A 17,077-nucleotide genomic window follows, 5' to 3' on the forward strand; every position below is an offset into this window, starting at 1 on the left:
TCGCCTCAAGGGCTGACTCCAGCCTGGCCCCATCCACCCCACAGACTGCCTTCATTGCAGCCCTAAACAAGGCTTCCTCCCAGTCTTACTTTCCTTATCTATAAAATGAGATCGGTTGTGAGGACCGAGCAACATAAAATGTTTTAAAGTTCTTAACACACGGGCCTCCCTGGTGGCTCAAGGGGTTAAGACACAGCACTATGAAGCTACCCAGAGCCACTGCAGCATGAATTCAATCCCCAGCCAGTGGAGCTACCCACATGGCGCAGCAGACCTCTCCTGTCTCGCCTGCTGCTCCCCTCAGCAGTGTACTTCAGTAGATCTTCCTGTTCTCCCCACTCTGTCTCTGGTGAATCCTCTCACCCCCTGCACCTCTGGTCTACACCCCAATTTTTGTATGCCTAAATAAATAAATCTTTAAAAAAAAAGAAAAAGTTCTTAACACAGTACTTGGCATGTGAAGACTCAATTCTTTCTAAAGAGAACTAAAGCAGTGCTCTGCAAACTGGCCTTTCTCAGAATTATTCTGACTTCACCCCTGAAACTCATTCCAAATGGCTGGGGTGGGGCTCAGTACTCTGGTCAGTAAATTACCTGTGCCCGACTTTGGGAAGACCCCTGCACAAGGGAGCATTGTTGCAATGGGATAAATACTCATCTACTACCACCAGGTGGCGCTTCCACCCGTTTCCAAAGCTGAGTGGGCAGGGCGCGTGGGAGTCCTGGGAGAACTGGTGGAGGTGGCACTTATTCATTGAATTAATAAGCCAAAGCCCTCTTCTCGGAGACTTCCCCGCTTACACAAGGGCTGAGGTCCTTTCTCAGGTTCAGTTCCCTTGCTACAAGATCGCCACCAGACTGAATAACTCAATGACTCGATTCTTTTCGGTAAGAAGGCATCTCCTGGCTCCTACAGGACCTCTCTCTGCCTGCCCAGGCCTTTCCAGGACTGGATGGAGGCCCCGACAGCAGAACACAGCACAGTTCTGACAGCAGACCACATAAAAGATGCTGTGGCTGCAGACTGGAGCCTCAACACTCCAGCACAAACGTCACTGAAGCTGACTAAAAGCAGGCAGGCCGCTTGCTGTCTCTGGGCTCCAACCAGAATGTAATGCACTTGAAAGGCTTTGAAAAGGACTGAAGCACTCAACAAATACCAAAACAACAGCCTTGGAGGTCAGGAGACACAAAGATAACCCTAAGAAAGTAGGAATCACAGCACTGGCTCCGCGTAGGGAGAGTGAGCAGGTGGCACCAGTACCCACCAGGTAGTGCGAGGAGTGTGGTGCAAGGGAAAGAGCCCAGCTGCTCCCTGGGCAGAACACCAGACAGCACAGCCTGCAAGGGGCAGAGGCCACAAGTGCCTGCAAGCCCGGATCCCAGACTCCCCCTGCTAAGTGACCCTGACCCCTGAGCCTCTTCTTACATCCTCAACAGCACCCCTGCCCACATCACCTCTTCCTTCACTTCCTAAGCGTCACCTCACTGCCAAAGTTAAAACTGATAAACCACACCCTTCACTGGCTTCCTATTGCTCTCAGGCCAACCATAGTCCTCACTGTGGCCTAAAGCCCTGCAGGACTCAGAGCCCCATTCTGCTGCCCCAGCCCATTTCTGGTAACTCTGCCCCTCACCAATGATTTAGTAATGCCAGTGTGCTTCAGCACCAGCGTGTAAATGGAGACCAAACGTGTTTGGCTCCCTGGCACCCCAGTGCCCAGGGGAGAAGCAACACTAGCAATGCTGAGTGAGAAAGGCCCATGCCACCAGAAAGAGGGACACCCTCCCGAGCCCTTTCTGACTAGACCTACTGGAGGGAAACTGAGGCTGCAGCAGTACTCGAGTTCAGAAGACTGAATGCGCCAAGGACCATGGCAGGGTAGACAGCAGGAGCCAGAGGGCCCCCTCTGGCCACCCGCCTCCCCACCCCAGGCCTGTCTCCCCGCAAGCAGGCTCACATGCTTGGCCCTAACATGCAAGGCTGTTCTTCATAAGGGTGGACACAGGCTCACGACGGGCCTCCCGCACACGTACAGTAATGCCGTCGCTAGCTCCGGTGGTCAGGTAAATGTTGTCTGGGTCCGCAGGCACGCCATCTCTCCTGGTGACATAGGCAGCCACGTCTTCTCGGATGCAGTTGACGCCCTGGCTAGCACTGTAAGATCCTGTAAGAGAGCAAGTGAGACAAGTGACTGCAGGCACAAGGTCTGGCTCCATAGCTGGTGACAACCATGTCATTTACTAGAAGGGAAAAGACTAGGGAGGTCTCAGGTAGGATCCAAACTCCCATTACCCTAGGCTTTTCACTGTGGCAAGTTGCTTAGCCTCCCATCTGGGCACCATCTACCCATCCTCTCATCTATCCATCCACCCACTTATCTACCCACTCACTCATCCATCTATCCGTCTGCCCACCCATCTGCCCATCTGCTCATTCACTCACACACCCATCCACTCATTCACCCAATATCTACTGAGAACCTACTAGATGTCAAGCATTATTCAAGGCTCTGGCTTCTAGTTGGTCGGATGGGGCACATCCCCATTTCACCTATTCTTCTGGGATTACATATGTTCTATGACAATGTAAGTCATAGCTAGGATAAGTCCACTCCTACACATGGCTCCAGAGAACCAGAGGGAATGTGTAAACCCCAAATGGTACCATTTGCCGGGCTAGGAGTCGGGAACCCTGACTAGCACTAACCAGACCCCTGGGGCTGCTGGGCGTGAACCCTCCTATCACCACCCATGTCAACAATATCCTCTGACTGCCATTTAGGACTGTAATCCAGACCTTGTCAAAATGAAGTTCAAAAACAGGGAAAGCTAATGTGCTAGAAGTTAGCCCAGTGGTGACTACTCTGGGGTGGAAGTATTGACTACAGAGGCACAGCAGAGCCTTCTGGGGTGCTGGAAAGGTTCAGTACCTTGATGTGGGTGAGGCTGAGACAAGTGTGTACATTTGCAAAGATTATTCAAATTGCACATAAATATTTATGCATCCTACTGCGTGTCTGTAATACCTCAATAAGAAAGTTTGTTTCCCCCTAATATCATGCCACTATTTGTGTTTTTTTTTTTAATTGGAAATATATCCTTGTACATACATAAAATCCCTCTTGAAGAAGACAAACTGGTGAGGTGATTTCTCTGAATAAGTGAATCAGAAGGCTGGGGCCAGAGGTGGGAGGCAGATTTTTCACTCTATACCACTGGAATCTTATATTACATTTAAAGAAAACCAGCCTATTCCTTCTAAGGTTATTGCCAAACCAACATTGGCAGGTATGATGGGGCTCTAGAAAGCAGCTGGTTCTTCCCAGAGCCTCTGAGCACATCAGTTCAGGCCCAGCACTCCGAGGTACTAGGTTTAACATGCTGACTCAAAGAGCAGCTGCTGGGTTTCTGCCTCAGCCTCTCTGTGCAGCATTGGCCTCACCCTGTGACCAACGGTAAAATGGGGGTGGGAGAGAAGGAAGACTGGCTCAGTTCTCTAAGGCTCAAGTGATAAACATTAATGGATTAAGTCTGCATCCTTTGTTGTAATTTGGGGTACTGTAATACATTTGAAATATTTTGTACATTAAAATGTCGTGGGCCTCCCTGGTGGTGCAGGCGGTTGAGCGCAGTGCTGTGAAGTTGTCCACAGCCTCTGTGGCGCCGGTTCGATCCCTGCTGGTCGGCGAGAATCCCACATGGCGCGCAGACCTCTCCTGTCTCGCCCACTGCTCCCCTCAGCAGTGTATTTCGTTGGTCTGCCTGTTCTATTCCCCACTCTGTCTCTGGTGAATCCTCTCACCCTCCTGTGCATCTGGCCTGTACCCCAGTGCTTGTATGCATGAATAAATAAATCTTAAAAAAAAAAAAAAAAGAAAGTCATGAAGTTCAAATGTTGGTGTAACAAATTCCTTTCTCCACTGGGTGACTTATTTGATATTACCGAGTTCCTGTACTCAGAAACTTTCTAGCACCCCATATTTCCCTTTGCCTTCTTTCAGCACCCTTCCCTCCACTCCATTCCACTAGCCCAGTCTCTTCTCCTTGCTCTGAGCACACCAGCTTCCTTAAATTCCCAGGTGTCCACCAACTGGTAGCCTCCCTTTGGCTTTGCCCAATGACCTCCCACCCTTTTCCTTCAGGTTTCATGTTATGCTTCAAAGCATATCTGTCCTTCAAAGCTCAGATCTACAGGCCTCCCAGGTGGTACAAGGGGTTAAGCACAGCTCTGTGAAGCTATTGGCAGCCTCTGCAGCACGAGTTTGATTCTAGGCCAGCCGGGGAGCTACCCACATGGTGCAGCAGACCTCTCCTGTCTCTCCCGCTGCTCCCCTCAGCAGTGTATTTCAGTCAGTCTGCCTGTTCTGCTCCCTACTCTGTCTCTGGTGAAACCTCTCACCACCACCCCCCCCCACCTCTGGCCTACACCCTAGTTCTTGTATGCATAAATAAATAAAAATCTTTTAAAAATACATATTTGTTTCTCCCAAATCTGATGGTGTGCTTCACAAGCATAGGCACCATCTGGCTGGTTCACCAATGTTCTCAGCACCGACAACAATCGTCAGTGCCTGAGACACGGCGTGTGCTCAGGGAGGCACTGAATGAGGGCCTCTGGGTTTCTCCATCTCCCTCTTCCCCTAGGGGGAATCTAGAGTTCACCTCAATATCCTACTCAAGATCAAGAACATGGGCCTCCCCGGTGGCGCAGCGGTTGAGCGTTGGGTTGCGAAGCTGCCTGCAGCCTCTGCAGCGCCGGTTCGATCCCCGGCTGCTCCCCGGCCACCGGAGGAGGGTCCCACATGGAGCTCAGACCTCTCCTGCCGCCCGCTGCTCCCCTCAGCAGTGTACCTCGGTCCTTCTGCCTGCTCTGCTCCCCACTCTGGCTCTGGTGAATTCTCTCACCCTCCCGCGCTTCTGACTGTACCCAGTGCTTGTATAAATAAATTAAATTAAAAGAAAAAAAAAAGATCTAGAACATAATGTGAGAACCAAATTACTCATCAAACACAACAAATGAGGTTCTATTAAGAAATCATTTTAAAGGGCACGATGGGAAGGTGAGCTCATGTCCAGGTGAGCTCAAAGATCTCAAGTAAATTTTTAGTATCCACACTCGGATTAGGGTCATCCCGGGGCACACGAACACTTTCCATTTCTTACTTCCCTGGGCAGGTCCCAGCCGCCCAAGGCTTAGCCGACAGAAAGCACCACCCCTCACCACTCAGGTCACAGGTCAAGACACGTGTCATCCCTGCAATGGGCAGGGCCTGGTCATGACCCCCATGGGTGGGGCTTCTCCACACCTGACAAGAGACTTCTGCAAAGTGTCAACCTTCCTTGCAAGCCCAGGGTGAGTACAAAGTACTTCTAGAGCCAGGATGAGGAGGGTGGCTCAGAGGCCTCACCTGTGTTCACAAAATCCTCAGAGAGAACTCAGGGCAGGTCTCCCAAACCCCACAGGCCAAATGTTCTCTTGCTACACTACCCCAAGAAGGGACTGGCAGGAACAATGGCCTCCCAACCCATTCCCAGCCCTGACTGACACAGAGTTGCAAAATCCTGTTGACTAAGCTTAGTAAGTGAAACAAAGACTCCCCCAGCCTCCTCCAGACATTCACATCAGACACACAGAAGGCCAACGCCTCCGCCCCGCCTCTTGGTTGTGGCTTCCAAGAGTCTCAGGCCCACTGCCCGAGTTATTTGAGAAGTCCTTTGTCCTCTGGGCTGCACCATGGGTGCAGGAGGATCTGGAGCTTGGAAATCAGGCCTCCAGCCTGTCGGTTGCTCTGCCAGCTCATGCCTTAGCTCTTGCCACAGAAGGTGCTGACCCACACCGCATCCTGGCTGACACGCAGGAAATCCAGGTCCTGCAACCTACCTGATTAGGACACCATTAAGAACAGTTGTCCAGACTGAGACAGGGGGCTGGTCGGGTGGCCACAGCCAGGAAGTTTAGCCTAGGGCTCTTGATGAAGGGCAGAGCCGAGAAGGGGAGGAAGGAGGTAGGCGATGTCAGAGAGGCCAAGGGTGGCTGACCCCTTACTGAGGAAGCCATGGGACTCCCTGTCCTACCTTCTGAAACATTTAGGCGCATATCCTAAAAAAGCACCAAGAACAACCATTTTCCTCAGGGCAGGGGAAGCTGGTTGCCCTGTGGAGGCGCTGGGTGAATAAATGAGGCAAAAACAAACAAAAAAGATGAGAGCAATGAGCCAGAGGCCTGGGGGCTGAAACTCTACCTCCAGCAGGGAAGGAGAGAGAATATCATTTTCGCATCTGCAGGGGCCAAATTCCAGGTCCATGGAGGCCTCTGGTGCTTGGTGTGCTCCCCTCCTAGGCAGCGCCCGGGTTCCCAGCAACGGGAGCAGAGGCGGTGTGATGGGAGGCAATGAAATGGGAGACCGGACAGTCTGAATGAAGCCATCACAAGAGGGCTGGGGCATCTTGCAGCACTTCCTTCCCCAATGACTGACTGCCACCCCCCCAACGTGGGACGTGTGTCCAGAGCTGGGGGCACAGAGAGGCAGGATGCTGAACACTGGCCTCCCGCTCCCGCGAGGCCAGTTCCCATGAACCCTTCTGCTGTGATGGAAGGCTCAGCGGTGGAAGTGGCTGCGGGTATAAGACCAAAATTGTGCCCCAAGTTCCCCCACTGATTGGTCTCCCGGGCTCAGCACACAGGAGGCTAACACAGAGGAGCACAGGCAGAAGAGGAACACTACGTTGCATTTACTCTGCACGGCCACCACCCCACACACAGTCACTCGCAGGCACAGCCTCCACGCAGGTGGCGCCTAGGCCCACACTGAGCACACATGTTCACTTCACACCCCCCAGGACCGGGCAAAGTCGGGGCCTCACCCAGACTGTTCCCGCCACAAGCCTGCAGGATCCGCCGGGCTCGTTTCTTAGCATCTTCTGGGAAGCTGGGGCTGTCCAACAGGTTTGGGTATGTGCAGAGTGCCATCACCTGGGGGAACAGAGGCGAGGCTGGGCTCCCAGTACCCTCTACCCTGGAGCCCCAGGAGGAGCATGAGGGACACTGGGCAGGAGACAGAGCAAGGAAGACAACTCTGAGGGGCAGGGGTAGCAGACCTCTCTAAGAAGCCTGGAGGTGAGAGAGGGGGAACCTGGGTACTCTGCAGCAGAAGGGGAGGTGGTAAGAGGTGGGGTGCATCATGACTCAGGCTTGGAGCCCAAGGGTGTGCTGTCAGAAGAGGAGGCCACTGAGGCACTAGCCCCGGTTCATACACGAAGGACAGCTGTTCGCGTGGCCAAGGCCATAAGGACAGGGAGCAGGCGCCTGGGCTGAGCAGGCAGGTGAACCAAGGAGGCAGGAGAGGACCTCAGAGCCCCCTCAGCTCCCTCCCTAGGGCCCCTGGCTGACCTCCTCCCCGCTTCCCGGCCATAACTGAAAATCAGGCCAGCTTTCTTGTTTCTGTAACAAAGAAAATCACCCTAAACCTCACAAATTAATAAGATTAAACAAGGAAATGTTTGCAAAAGTGCCAGTAAACCGCAGCTCACCGGGCAAGTCTAAGCCGGCAGCTCATGCCGTGCCAGGGGCATGGAGGAGCTGGGGCTCACAGCGTTGACACCCGCTGGCTGACTTCAGGTGGGCGCTAGCGGACAACGGGCAGTGACCTGGCCTGCCCTCCTCCAGGGGCACTTGTGAAGGTCAGAAGAGATGGTGAGGGCTGGAGTTGTCCAGCATAGGTGGGTGAGGCTGGGGCCACAGGACAGTGTTCACACCCAAAGCACCAGGCATGTAGGGGAGCCTCTGCCAAGAGAGGCCCCTCTCAACCTCTCCCCTCCAGAGCTGTATGCTTCCAGAACAAGTTTCCAGGACAACTCCAGCCCTCTGCCCTCCATCCATCTCCACTTCCCTGGCAGAGCTGACTTATTGGGCTCCTCTTTTCCCTGTTTACAGTGATCCATATCCCCATCTTGGGCCCAGCTTGGGGTGTCAGATAATCATGGGGGAACTAGCATGCTCCCGAGGTCAGCAGCGGTTGCCACAGGAGGGAGTCACTGTGGATGCTCCTTGGGTCTCTTCCCCCATACCCTGTGCAAACTCCCTGCAGGGCTGGAGAGCACGTACCCAAAGGAGGGGCTGGGCTGCTTCTGCAGCAGGAGACAGGACAGAGGAAAGGGGGCTGGGGTGTCCAGCTTCCCTCTCTGACCCAGCTTCTGACCCTTAGTCACCCAAGGGCCATATTTTTCTCCAAAGCAGGTCCCCACCCTGCTTCCCGAGAAAACTCACCATAGCTGGTGTGCGGCCTCCGGTCAGGCACCCTGCAATGTCCCCTTCCCAGTTCCTTTCCCTGCCAGTCCGCCAATACTACAGTTCCAGCCCATGTGGCATCCCTGGAGCCAAACCCAAACATTGAAAGCTGCCCCCTGAGACCTCAATATCCAGCTGAGTAATGACTTCAAGGCAGCTGGAGAGCACAGCTAACAATGGTCTCCACCAGCCACACTCTCAGGCTGTTCCGGGTCAAGGCCCTTACACCCATCACCTTCCTGAGGTGCCAAACAGTCCCCAAGTCAGTGCTCTGGTGCCCACAGGCCCACAGGTCCACAGCCACCCGTCTGGTGAGTGGCAGAGTCAACACTCACATGGGGGCATCTCCCTCAGGAAGCTGCCTCTTGAACCCCCACACCACCTCCCAGCGGCCTGGGTATTTATGTCTCCAGCCTACCTCTCTATGCTCCCACTAGCCAAGTTCCAGACTCAGCATCCAGACCATGTACACAGAGGAGCAGCCCCTGGGGTTCACTAGAGCAACCCCAGAGCCAGCCTAGGAACTGTAGGCAACCTTGGAAGGGGAGACGTAAGGGAGAGGACCAGGGACATCAGGAACTGGAGGGGGCTGTTGCTCCACCTCCTTGTGTGATTCTGGGGCCTGCTGTGTCCTGAGGTGGCTGGACAGGCCAGGAGGCAGAGATGAGAGAAAAGGCTGGGCGCACCACACCAGTTCCCTGCTTTCCCTGTGCTCCAAGACTCAGCTCACCTGTCGGAGGAAGGTGATTGGCTGCTGCCCCATAGCATGTGCATCCCCGATGTTGGCACGGATGACCTCAGTGAACGGTTTTTTGATACCCTGAGCAGAGAGAAGGCAACAGGTGGTTACTTAGAGGCTGGATTCCACAGACAGTGCTCCCACAGGATAAAATAAGCAGCCCTATTTTGAGCCTTACCGGGTGTCAGGCATAGTGCCAAGCCCCTAACAGGCCTGGTCCCACAGGTCTCATGGGAGAGAGGCAGGGGTCAGCAACAGAACCCACAAATGTCAGGGAGAGGATCCCATAGCTCCCGGGCTCCCTGCCCCCAAGTGCAGCTCCACTTCCACAGCCTAAGCAAATGGCCAGGGACACCGAGGCCTCCCTTTTCTGGAAGACCCTGATCAGTAGAGTCTCTCAGTCCATCATTTCCTGGCAAGCTTGACTTTGCAAAATGCAGAATATGGACTGATTTTTCATATTTTTAAAGAAAGGCACCAGGGATGAAAAGACTGGCTGAAGAGCAAAGTTGAGGCCACTGTCTGAGACGGAGGCACTGCGACCCCGACATTGCTGGGGAGGTGACTAAATGACACCATGCTCTACAAAGGAGAAAAGGTGGTTCAGACGGAGGACTATGGGGCTCTGGGACTGTGGGAATTGCACACAGCTCCCTGACAAACCTAGAACTGGCCACCGGACGAGTTAGACTCAGCAGCAGGTTCCAGGGCCTCCCAAGGCGGCTAACAGGATTATCTGAGTCAAGCGCTATGAAAGCACTTGGCAGCGTACAAATATCATCTTACAAATCCGGATGGGCCCCAGGTCTCAAGGGTCATGGTGGAGGAAGAAGGTGGCAGGCAAGAAGGGGCAGTGAGTGGTGGACTGGCTGGAACCCGGTCACCTTCCTGTCTCCAGCAGCCCTTTCCCCAGAGGGACCCCAGATACAAATCTTGAAGGTGTAAAATTATGGTTTTGACACTTTTCTTTTTCTCCATATGATACAATGTATGTGAATAAAATCAACTTTAGAAGACTTTCCTTTATAAAATCAACCTAAGCAGGGCCTCCCCAGTGGCACAGTGGTTGAGCGCTGGGCTGTGAAGTTGCCCGCAGCCTCTGCCGCGCTGGTTCGATTCCCGGCCACTGGCTGAGGGTCCCACATGGCGCGCAGACCTCTCCTGCCGCCCGCTGCTCCCCTCAGCAGTGTACTTTGATCCCTCTGCCTGCTCTGCTCCCTGCTCTGGCTCTGGTGAATTCTCTCACCCTCCCGCGCTTCTGACTGTACCCAGTGCTTGTATAAATAAATAAATAAACAAATCTTTAAAAAAAAAAAAAAATCAACCTAAGCAAAAACCAGTGGGCTTAAGGGCTGAAAGTAGCTGCCAAACAAGTACTTTTCACTTGCACCCCAAGCATCTCCCATGCAAATTTTCTCCAGCTGCTTCTGGAGCGAAGAGGCTTCCTGGGGGCTGTGGAAAGCACACCAGAAATGGCCCTGCACCTGCATAAACAGGGCATGAAGAGTCTCCAAGAGCTGTTTGGGAACAGGGGAAGTTGAGAAGAGAAGGCTTTTTTTAAAAGATTTATTTATTTATGCATACAAGAACTGGGGTACAGGCCAGAGTTGGGGGGGCGGAATCAGAGTTGTGTGTGAGAGGATTCACCCAAGGGGCATCAGAGTTGTGTGTGAGAGGATTCACCAGAGACAGAGTGGTGAAAAGAACAGGCAGATCGACTAAAATACTCTGCTGAGGGGAGCAGTGGGCGAGTCAGGAGAGGTCTGCTGAGCCATGTGGGTATCTCCCTGGCCAGCAATTGAACTCACACTGCAGTGGCTGCGGATAGCTTCATAGTGCTGAGACTCAACCCCTTACACCATCAGGGAGGCCCAAGAGAGGAGAAGCATTTTAATTCCCTTGTGCCCTTCCATCCAGTTCTTCAGGACTGGTCAATAAGAGAAGCAACCAAGTGTCCAGGGGCAGTGCCACTCTCTGTTGCTGGGCTAGGCCAGGGTGAGGGCGGGCAGCCTAGAGACAGGCTGCAGGGCATGTGGCCTCAGGGCTCACCCCACAAGCAGGAGCCAAGAAGGCTGGGAGTGGGGGAGGGACCCGGTCACTGTGTGCAAAGGGGCGGGCTTGACCCACCCCTTGGCACTGGCCTGGGCTCCTGGCACAGGGCCATCTGTCAGCCTGACTGAACTGCCAGAATTGCCCAGGTCTGGCCAGCTGAACTCAGGTGATTCCATGGTGTGGGCACAGTCCATTCCTTGATAGGAACCAACACCCAGCGGCAGGCCCTGGGCTAGCCCAATGCAGGGAGAAGATCATGCCTGGGGTGGAGCCCTGATATTCTTTCCTATGTGTCACCCCGCAACGCGCGCGCGCGCACACACACACACACACACACACACTGCTCAACCACTTCAGGGCCTGCCCATGAGTCTGGGATCACTCAGCATCTCTTTTCTTGGGTTGGGTAGACACTGCTATGACCAATGAGCTAGGGGGATGGGAAACGGGCATCCCTGAATGGGCAAGCAGATCAGCCTGCCCAGCCCAGGGTGGCCACACAGAAGAGACAGCTCGGGGCAGACTTCGGCATTGAGGCACTTGAGGTCTCCAGGGATTGGGAAAGATTCAAAGATTCTGCCACAGTGACTCATACAGGCCTGGCAGGCACACCCAACGGTGACTTGGCCTTAGCCCAGCCTCCAGGAGCCAGCCAGGTAGCACACAGGGTCCCCAGTTCTCTCTCACAGCTTCCAAGAGCCCCTTGTCTAATGTCCCTGGACAATCCTGCCTACAGCTGCCCACTGTGGGGCACTGACAGAAGGTCCTACCCTGTGGAGCTCCTTTTCCACAATTCAGCTCAAGTAGGGATCAGGGGAGTAGGCCCCCAGCTCCAGGGATGGCATCCTTGAGAGCTTTGAAGAGAGAAGTTATCGGTGTTCTCCCCTGCTCACAGGCCCAGCATCACCGGGAGGGTCCAGGAAACGACACATGACTCTAACGGGCACAGCAATTTCCTCAAGCCAGATGGCTCCCATCACTGTAGGCCACACATAAGCAGGAGGGCTTGGTAGGTGTGGTCACTCCCCAGGAGCCTCCCTCTCACTCAACAAATACAGCAGGTCCTCAAACAATGTCATTTTGTTATAACATGGATGAGAAAAAAACATCCTGGCCAAGAATGAAAGAATGTTATTCGAGGGCTTGTTTTCATCATACACTGTTTGACTTAACGTCACAGTTCTAAGACCCTGTCGATGATCCTGAGTGAGGACTTACTGTGCTGACGGATCACTCAAGCCCCATCAGAAGAGGGAGCGAGGCCGTGGAGACTACCACCCATCAAAGCCCAGGCTGCTGAGGAATAACAAGTAGACTCAGGGAAAGGAGAAGACTGGGCAGCCCCCAGGCCAGGCACACCCTGTGAACGGACCCCAAAGACCTGGACAGGACCAGAGAGGCAGGAAGTCTTATAGAAAGCTCCAGAAGGAGGCCTCAGAGATAAACACCAACAAGACCCCACAGTCCCTGAGAACAGGTGAGTAAACTCAGCATGGGGTTTAGCCCCAGCCCTTCTGGAAAGACAAGCAAAACTGGAAGAAACAGCTCAATACACAACCATAATTGAGAGATTATGTGGGTGCATGCCAAGGGCCGAGTTTCCTAACCACTGAAGGTAGGAAGGCTGGGTGCAGGCTCCTGAGCTCAGGGGCGACAGTGGGAGGGTCAATCATAGAAGTGGAGACTTACAGAGCAGAAGCAGGGATGGAAGCTGAATTAGGGCCTCCCTGGTGGTACAAGGGGTTAAGTCGCAGCACTATGAAGCTATCCACAGCCACTGCAGCACGAGTTCGATCCCGGGCCAGGATGCTGACCCACATGGTGCAGCAGACCTCTCCTGTCTTACTTGCTGCTCCTCTCAGCAGTGTATCTCAGTAGATCTGCCTGTTCTGCTCCCCACTCTGTCTCTGATGAATCCTCTCAACCCCACACTCACACCTCTGGCCTATACCTCAGTTCTTATATGCATAAATAAATAAATCTTTAAAAAAAAAAAAAAAAAGCTGAATGAGCTCCAAACAGGATAATTCACGACAGCAAGGTAAGGCCCAAGCAGAAGAGAGTGAGACCCTGAGCAGGTTCCCACACCCAGGGGCTCAGGAGTAAGGCAAGGGAACAGGGCCCCTCGGTGTGTCTCCCTAAGCAATTCTCCTTAGCTTGAGAAGAAAAACTCTGGCATTCCGATGGGCTTCACTTCACAGCATCATCAATATCATCTCAAACGAGTCTAGAGGACAAATCAACTGACCCAGTTTGGAAGAACAAACTAAGGCCAAAGTGGAATGACTTGCCTGAGGCCCAAGGCACTTAAAAACAAAGTCCAAGACGTAGGTCCAGGGTGGCTGGGTGGGGTGGGTGGGTAGAGGGTTACTCCCATTGGAAGTCTACACTAAAAATATGTTTATTTTAGAGTAGCATCAAAATTCTAGAGGAAATACCAATAAGATCTCACCTGTGGTGCTTGGCACGTCCAGCATTTCTAATCCAGTTCCTGAGCTAACTGTAAGGTATGCTACAGTACCCTGTTTTCACCGGGGCTTGGATGCAGCTCACTCTGAGTTAACTGTAGTGATCAATTTCCTCCTCCATTTCAGAATGTTTTGTCCCAGTTGTGTGTTCTTTTACAACTAGAAGTCAAGCCATTCTTGTCTCTACTTATGCAAACTCCTCCCCTCCCCCAATAGAATAAGGGGAAAAGTAGGTTGAGGAAGAACTGACAGATCTTTGCAAAATCCTAGTAATTGCAGCTTATTTTTAAGTGCTGCTCCCAATGAACACCAGAATCTGAAGAGCTAAGAGAGTTTCTCCCTTTGCAGCTTCTGTCAGGAAGAAACAGCCTCCCTCACAGAACACAGACCACAGGAGAAAATGGCCCTTCCACACCCACTTAACCCACCTCTTCTCCTCCCTCAGCCTCCCAAGCATTCTCCACTCTTATCAGAAAAGCAAGGATAAACTCGCCTGGCAAGCCACCCCCAAGTCACACAGCAAGCCACCCCCAAGTCACACGCCGAGCCACTAGTCCAGCTAAACACCTAGGGCACCTGGTGAGCCGATTCCACAACATGAAGTACACAGAGCTACCTAGGGTGTGGCAGGGCAACGAGGCAAAATGCAGGCAGGGAGGAACCACTAGAACAAATCCACTAGAACATGTCTCTCTTTTTACACCAAAGCCTAGAGAGGATCTGCGATTCGCCCCAAGTCACTCCACGCCCTGCACATGCTTGCTCATCTCATCTCTAACCGAATCAAAACAGAGGTAGAAAAACTGAAGCTGTGAAAGCTGAATCAAGCCAAAAAAAAAAAAAAAAAAAAAGTAAGAAAGAAAAGAAAAAAAATGGCTCAGAAGGGGCACTGTTTAAGCAGGTGGGAAAGAGGCTGGCTTCCAAGGAAGAAAGGTTTAAGGGGGGCTATACTGGCTTGGCGGGGCTACTGTCTCCAGTGACTAGAGCCAGGCAACTCAAACAAAATCAGAAGAGAACCTGTGAAAGAGCTTGAATGAAAATACCAGAAAAAGTAGGTGTACAGAAAGGACATCCCCACTAACTCCAGGGCAAGATGTGGGAGTGGGGGGGCATCTATCCCAGAAATAGAAGGTGCCTCTGGCTCAAATGACCAAGAAATCTGTCCACTTCAAGCATCAAGTCATAGCCTGTTAGAAATCCTTCCTGACTCCCCACTTTCCACCAAAACTTGGCATCACAAAGTCCTGAGTCTGGCACAAAAGACTTCAGCCCACCTTTCGCCTCATTTCTCTCCCACATCCCTCTGCCAGCCAGTGTTCTCCAAACAACACCCATTTCTTCTCCAAGTGCCCAGAACTTCCTACACTTCTGTCCTTGCTCATAGCCCTGCTCCCATGTGGAATGTGGTCACATTTTCTCTGCATGTTAAAAAAAAAAAAAAATCCCAACAACCCTAAAGAATTGGGGGAGGAGAGATAGAGGTCCTGGCCCAGGAAGCAATATGGCAGTCAGCTCCCTGAAGGCAAAAACATTGTCCTAACCACCCTCATACTTCTCAGAGCCCACACCCAAGTTGTTGCTTTATAAAAGGTAGTGGTTACCCCTGGGGCCCTTGGCAGCTCTGGACCGGGAGAAATCACTGTAAAGTGATAAACCATGAACATTTCATCTCAGCTTTGGTTTAACAGGGTGACTGTTGTCTCCTGCGGGGTCAGCTCCAATTGGCCAGAGAGGAACGAACAGAGCAGAAAAATCAGTGTTCTCTGCCCCTGGTCCACCTTAGGCCAGGGAGGCACAAAAACTGAGCCGGCCTTCAGCAGGCCAAGATTTAAACTTAGCCCTACAAGGAGTCAGAGGGGGACATGGCACTCTAACTTGGTCAGCTCACTGTTTCAAGTCAGCAGAACTGGGTGTCCCAATGAGGTCTTGGCCGACCATGAGATCAACAAAACCCCAGAGTCCCTTAGGGAATCGGGGTGAAATGTTCTAATCCCACCACTGCTTACTCCTAAGATTGTGGGACACTAATTACCAACTTGTCCCCTTCCCACCACAGCCATTCTGAGTCAGAACTGCCCCAACCAAGCAGCTGGGTGACTATTCCATCGGTATCTAACATGTCTTTGGAGTGTTTACTTTTCTGGCACTACTCTTGACTCCGCCTGAGGTTCAGCCAGGTGAGAGTTCCAGTAATCTACAGGGGCATCCCTTACATTCAAGACAGCCACCCAGGTTGGAGGGAGGCAGAAACCACTCCTGGTGTAAAGTGTGGTCACTTTACACACAGCTACAAACTCAAGCCTAGAGTCCAGTTGGCCAGTCATCAAGACAAAGAAAGTCCCAGGCCACCTTCCCAAGATCCAAGCTTCTGACTACCCACCAGGGATGGCAGTCGGCCAAGTTTCCAGAGGGGGACCAAAGGAAGGAATTCTGCAGGATGCTGCTCACACCCTTTGGGCACAAACCTGGTCTCCTCAGAGCCTTCTGGAATCCTTCCCTTCCTACCTAATGGAATCTCCTCCTCCTCATCCCACCCAGTACCCCCACGCCCCTGCTCTATTCCTCTTTCCACAAAGCACTAACTCAGTCTCTGAAGTCTCTTGTTTATTTCTTTACTGCTTGGCCCTCCCCTTACCCCCAAGGATCTTGCCTCCATATGGGTAGGAGGATTGCCACATAATGTGCACTGGCCGCTCACATTATAATATAATTATAATTCAATGCAACAAGTGAACAGTATCTGATGACCTGAAGGCATGAGTGGGTGAAGGGAAGGGAAGGCATTCTCTTGCTTTGGTCAAGTTTAGGGCAGGAAGGGGACCTGGTCACAGAGTAGAAGACAGTCCGGCGAGCAGACCCCAGCAGGGGACAAGACTGCTCCCCTCCCCTCCCCTCGCACCACATCAGCACCCCTGGTCTCCCCGAGCCCTCCAGCCCTGCGTCCGGGGAGCTCACCCGCCGAAGCTCCATCTCGATCTCGCCCGCCTTGAGCACGATGGGTCCCCGCACCGCGTACTCCACCGCCTTCACCTGCGGGTTCATGGACTCCAGCGTCAGGATGCGCTCGCGCGGGCTCCGCTCGGGCCGCACCTTGAGCACGGTCGAGGCCTCGGCAGCAGCGCTGCTCTGACTACGGCTCCATGGGCCCCGGGTTCGGGGGCAGCAGCCCCGCCGGACCAACGCCGCCGCCCGGTGCATGGCGCGCCTGTCCCTGAGAAACCTTGCCACACAAAAAAGAGAGGGATTTAACAGGCACGTCGCGCACAGCCTCCGGCGGGCACCCGTTCCCCAGCCCCCAAACCCAGCCAAGGGATCTTGCAAGCTCGCAGTGCCAGCCTGGATCCGCGGCTGGGTGCCCATCCCCCGGGGACTCGGACCCTCCACTGCAGAGCTAAGCCTCTGCATGGCCGAGTTGTGCAAAGGCTGCGCCCAATGCATGCCCACAACGTGCCTGTCGCGGCCGGCAGCCCCCTGCTGCGCCCGGCTAGCGCGCGGGTGTGGAGCTGCTCCTCGGCTCTGGCGCCCGCA

General features: G+C 53.2%; 1 protein-coding gene across 1 annotated transcript in view; it reads right to left on the minus strand.

Annotated features, from left to right (window-relative positions):
- GPT2 (glutamic--pyruvic transaminase 2) overlaps window positions 1-16,747 on the minus strand; it is a gene marked incomplete at both ends in the record, with an annotated part of 31,748 nt that extends 15,001 nt beyond the window's left edge. Inside the window, 4 exons of the mRNA XM_084257254.1 lie at window positions 2,038-2,168; window positions 6,868-6,976; window positions 9,021-9,110; window positions 16,505-16,747. Coding sequence (XP_084113380.1) covers window positions 2,038-2,168; window positions 6,868-6,976; window positions 9,021-9,110; window positions 16,505-16,747 — 573 coding nt within the window. The remainder of the gene's footprint in view (window positions 1-2,037; window positions 2,169-6,867; window positions 6,977-9,020; window positions 9,111-16,504) is intronic.
- Between the last annotated feature and the right edge of the window lie 330 nt (window positions 16,748-17,077).

The sequence above is a fragment of the Talpa europaea genome (assembly GCF_964194135.1).
Source record: "Talpa europaea genome assembly, chromosome: 16".
NCBI lineage: Eukaryota > Metazoa > Chordata > Mammalia > Eulipotyphla > Talpidae > Talpa > Talpa europaea.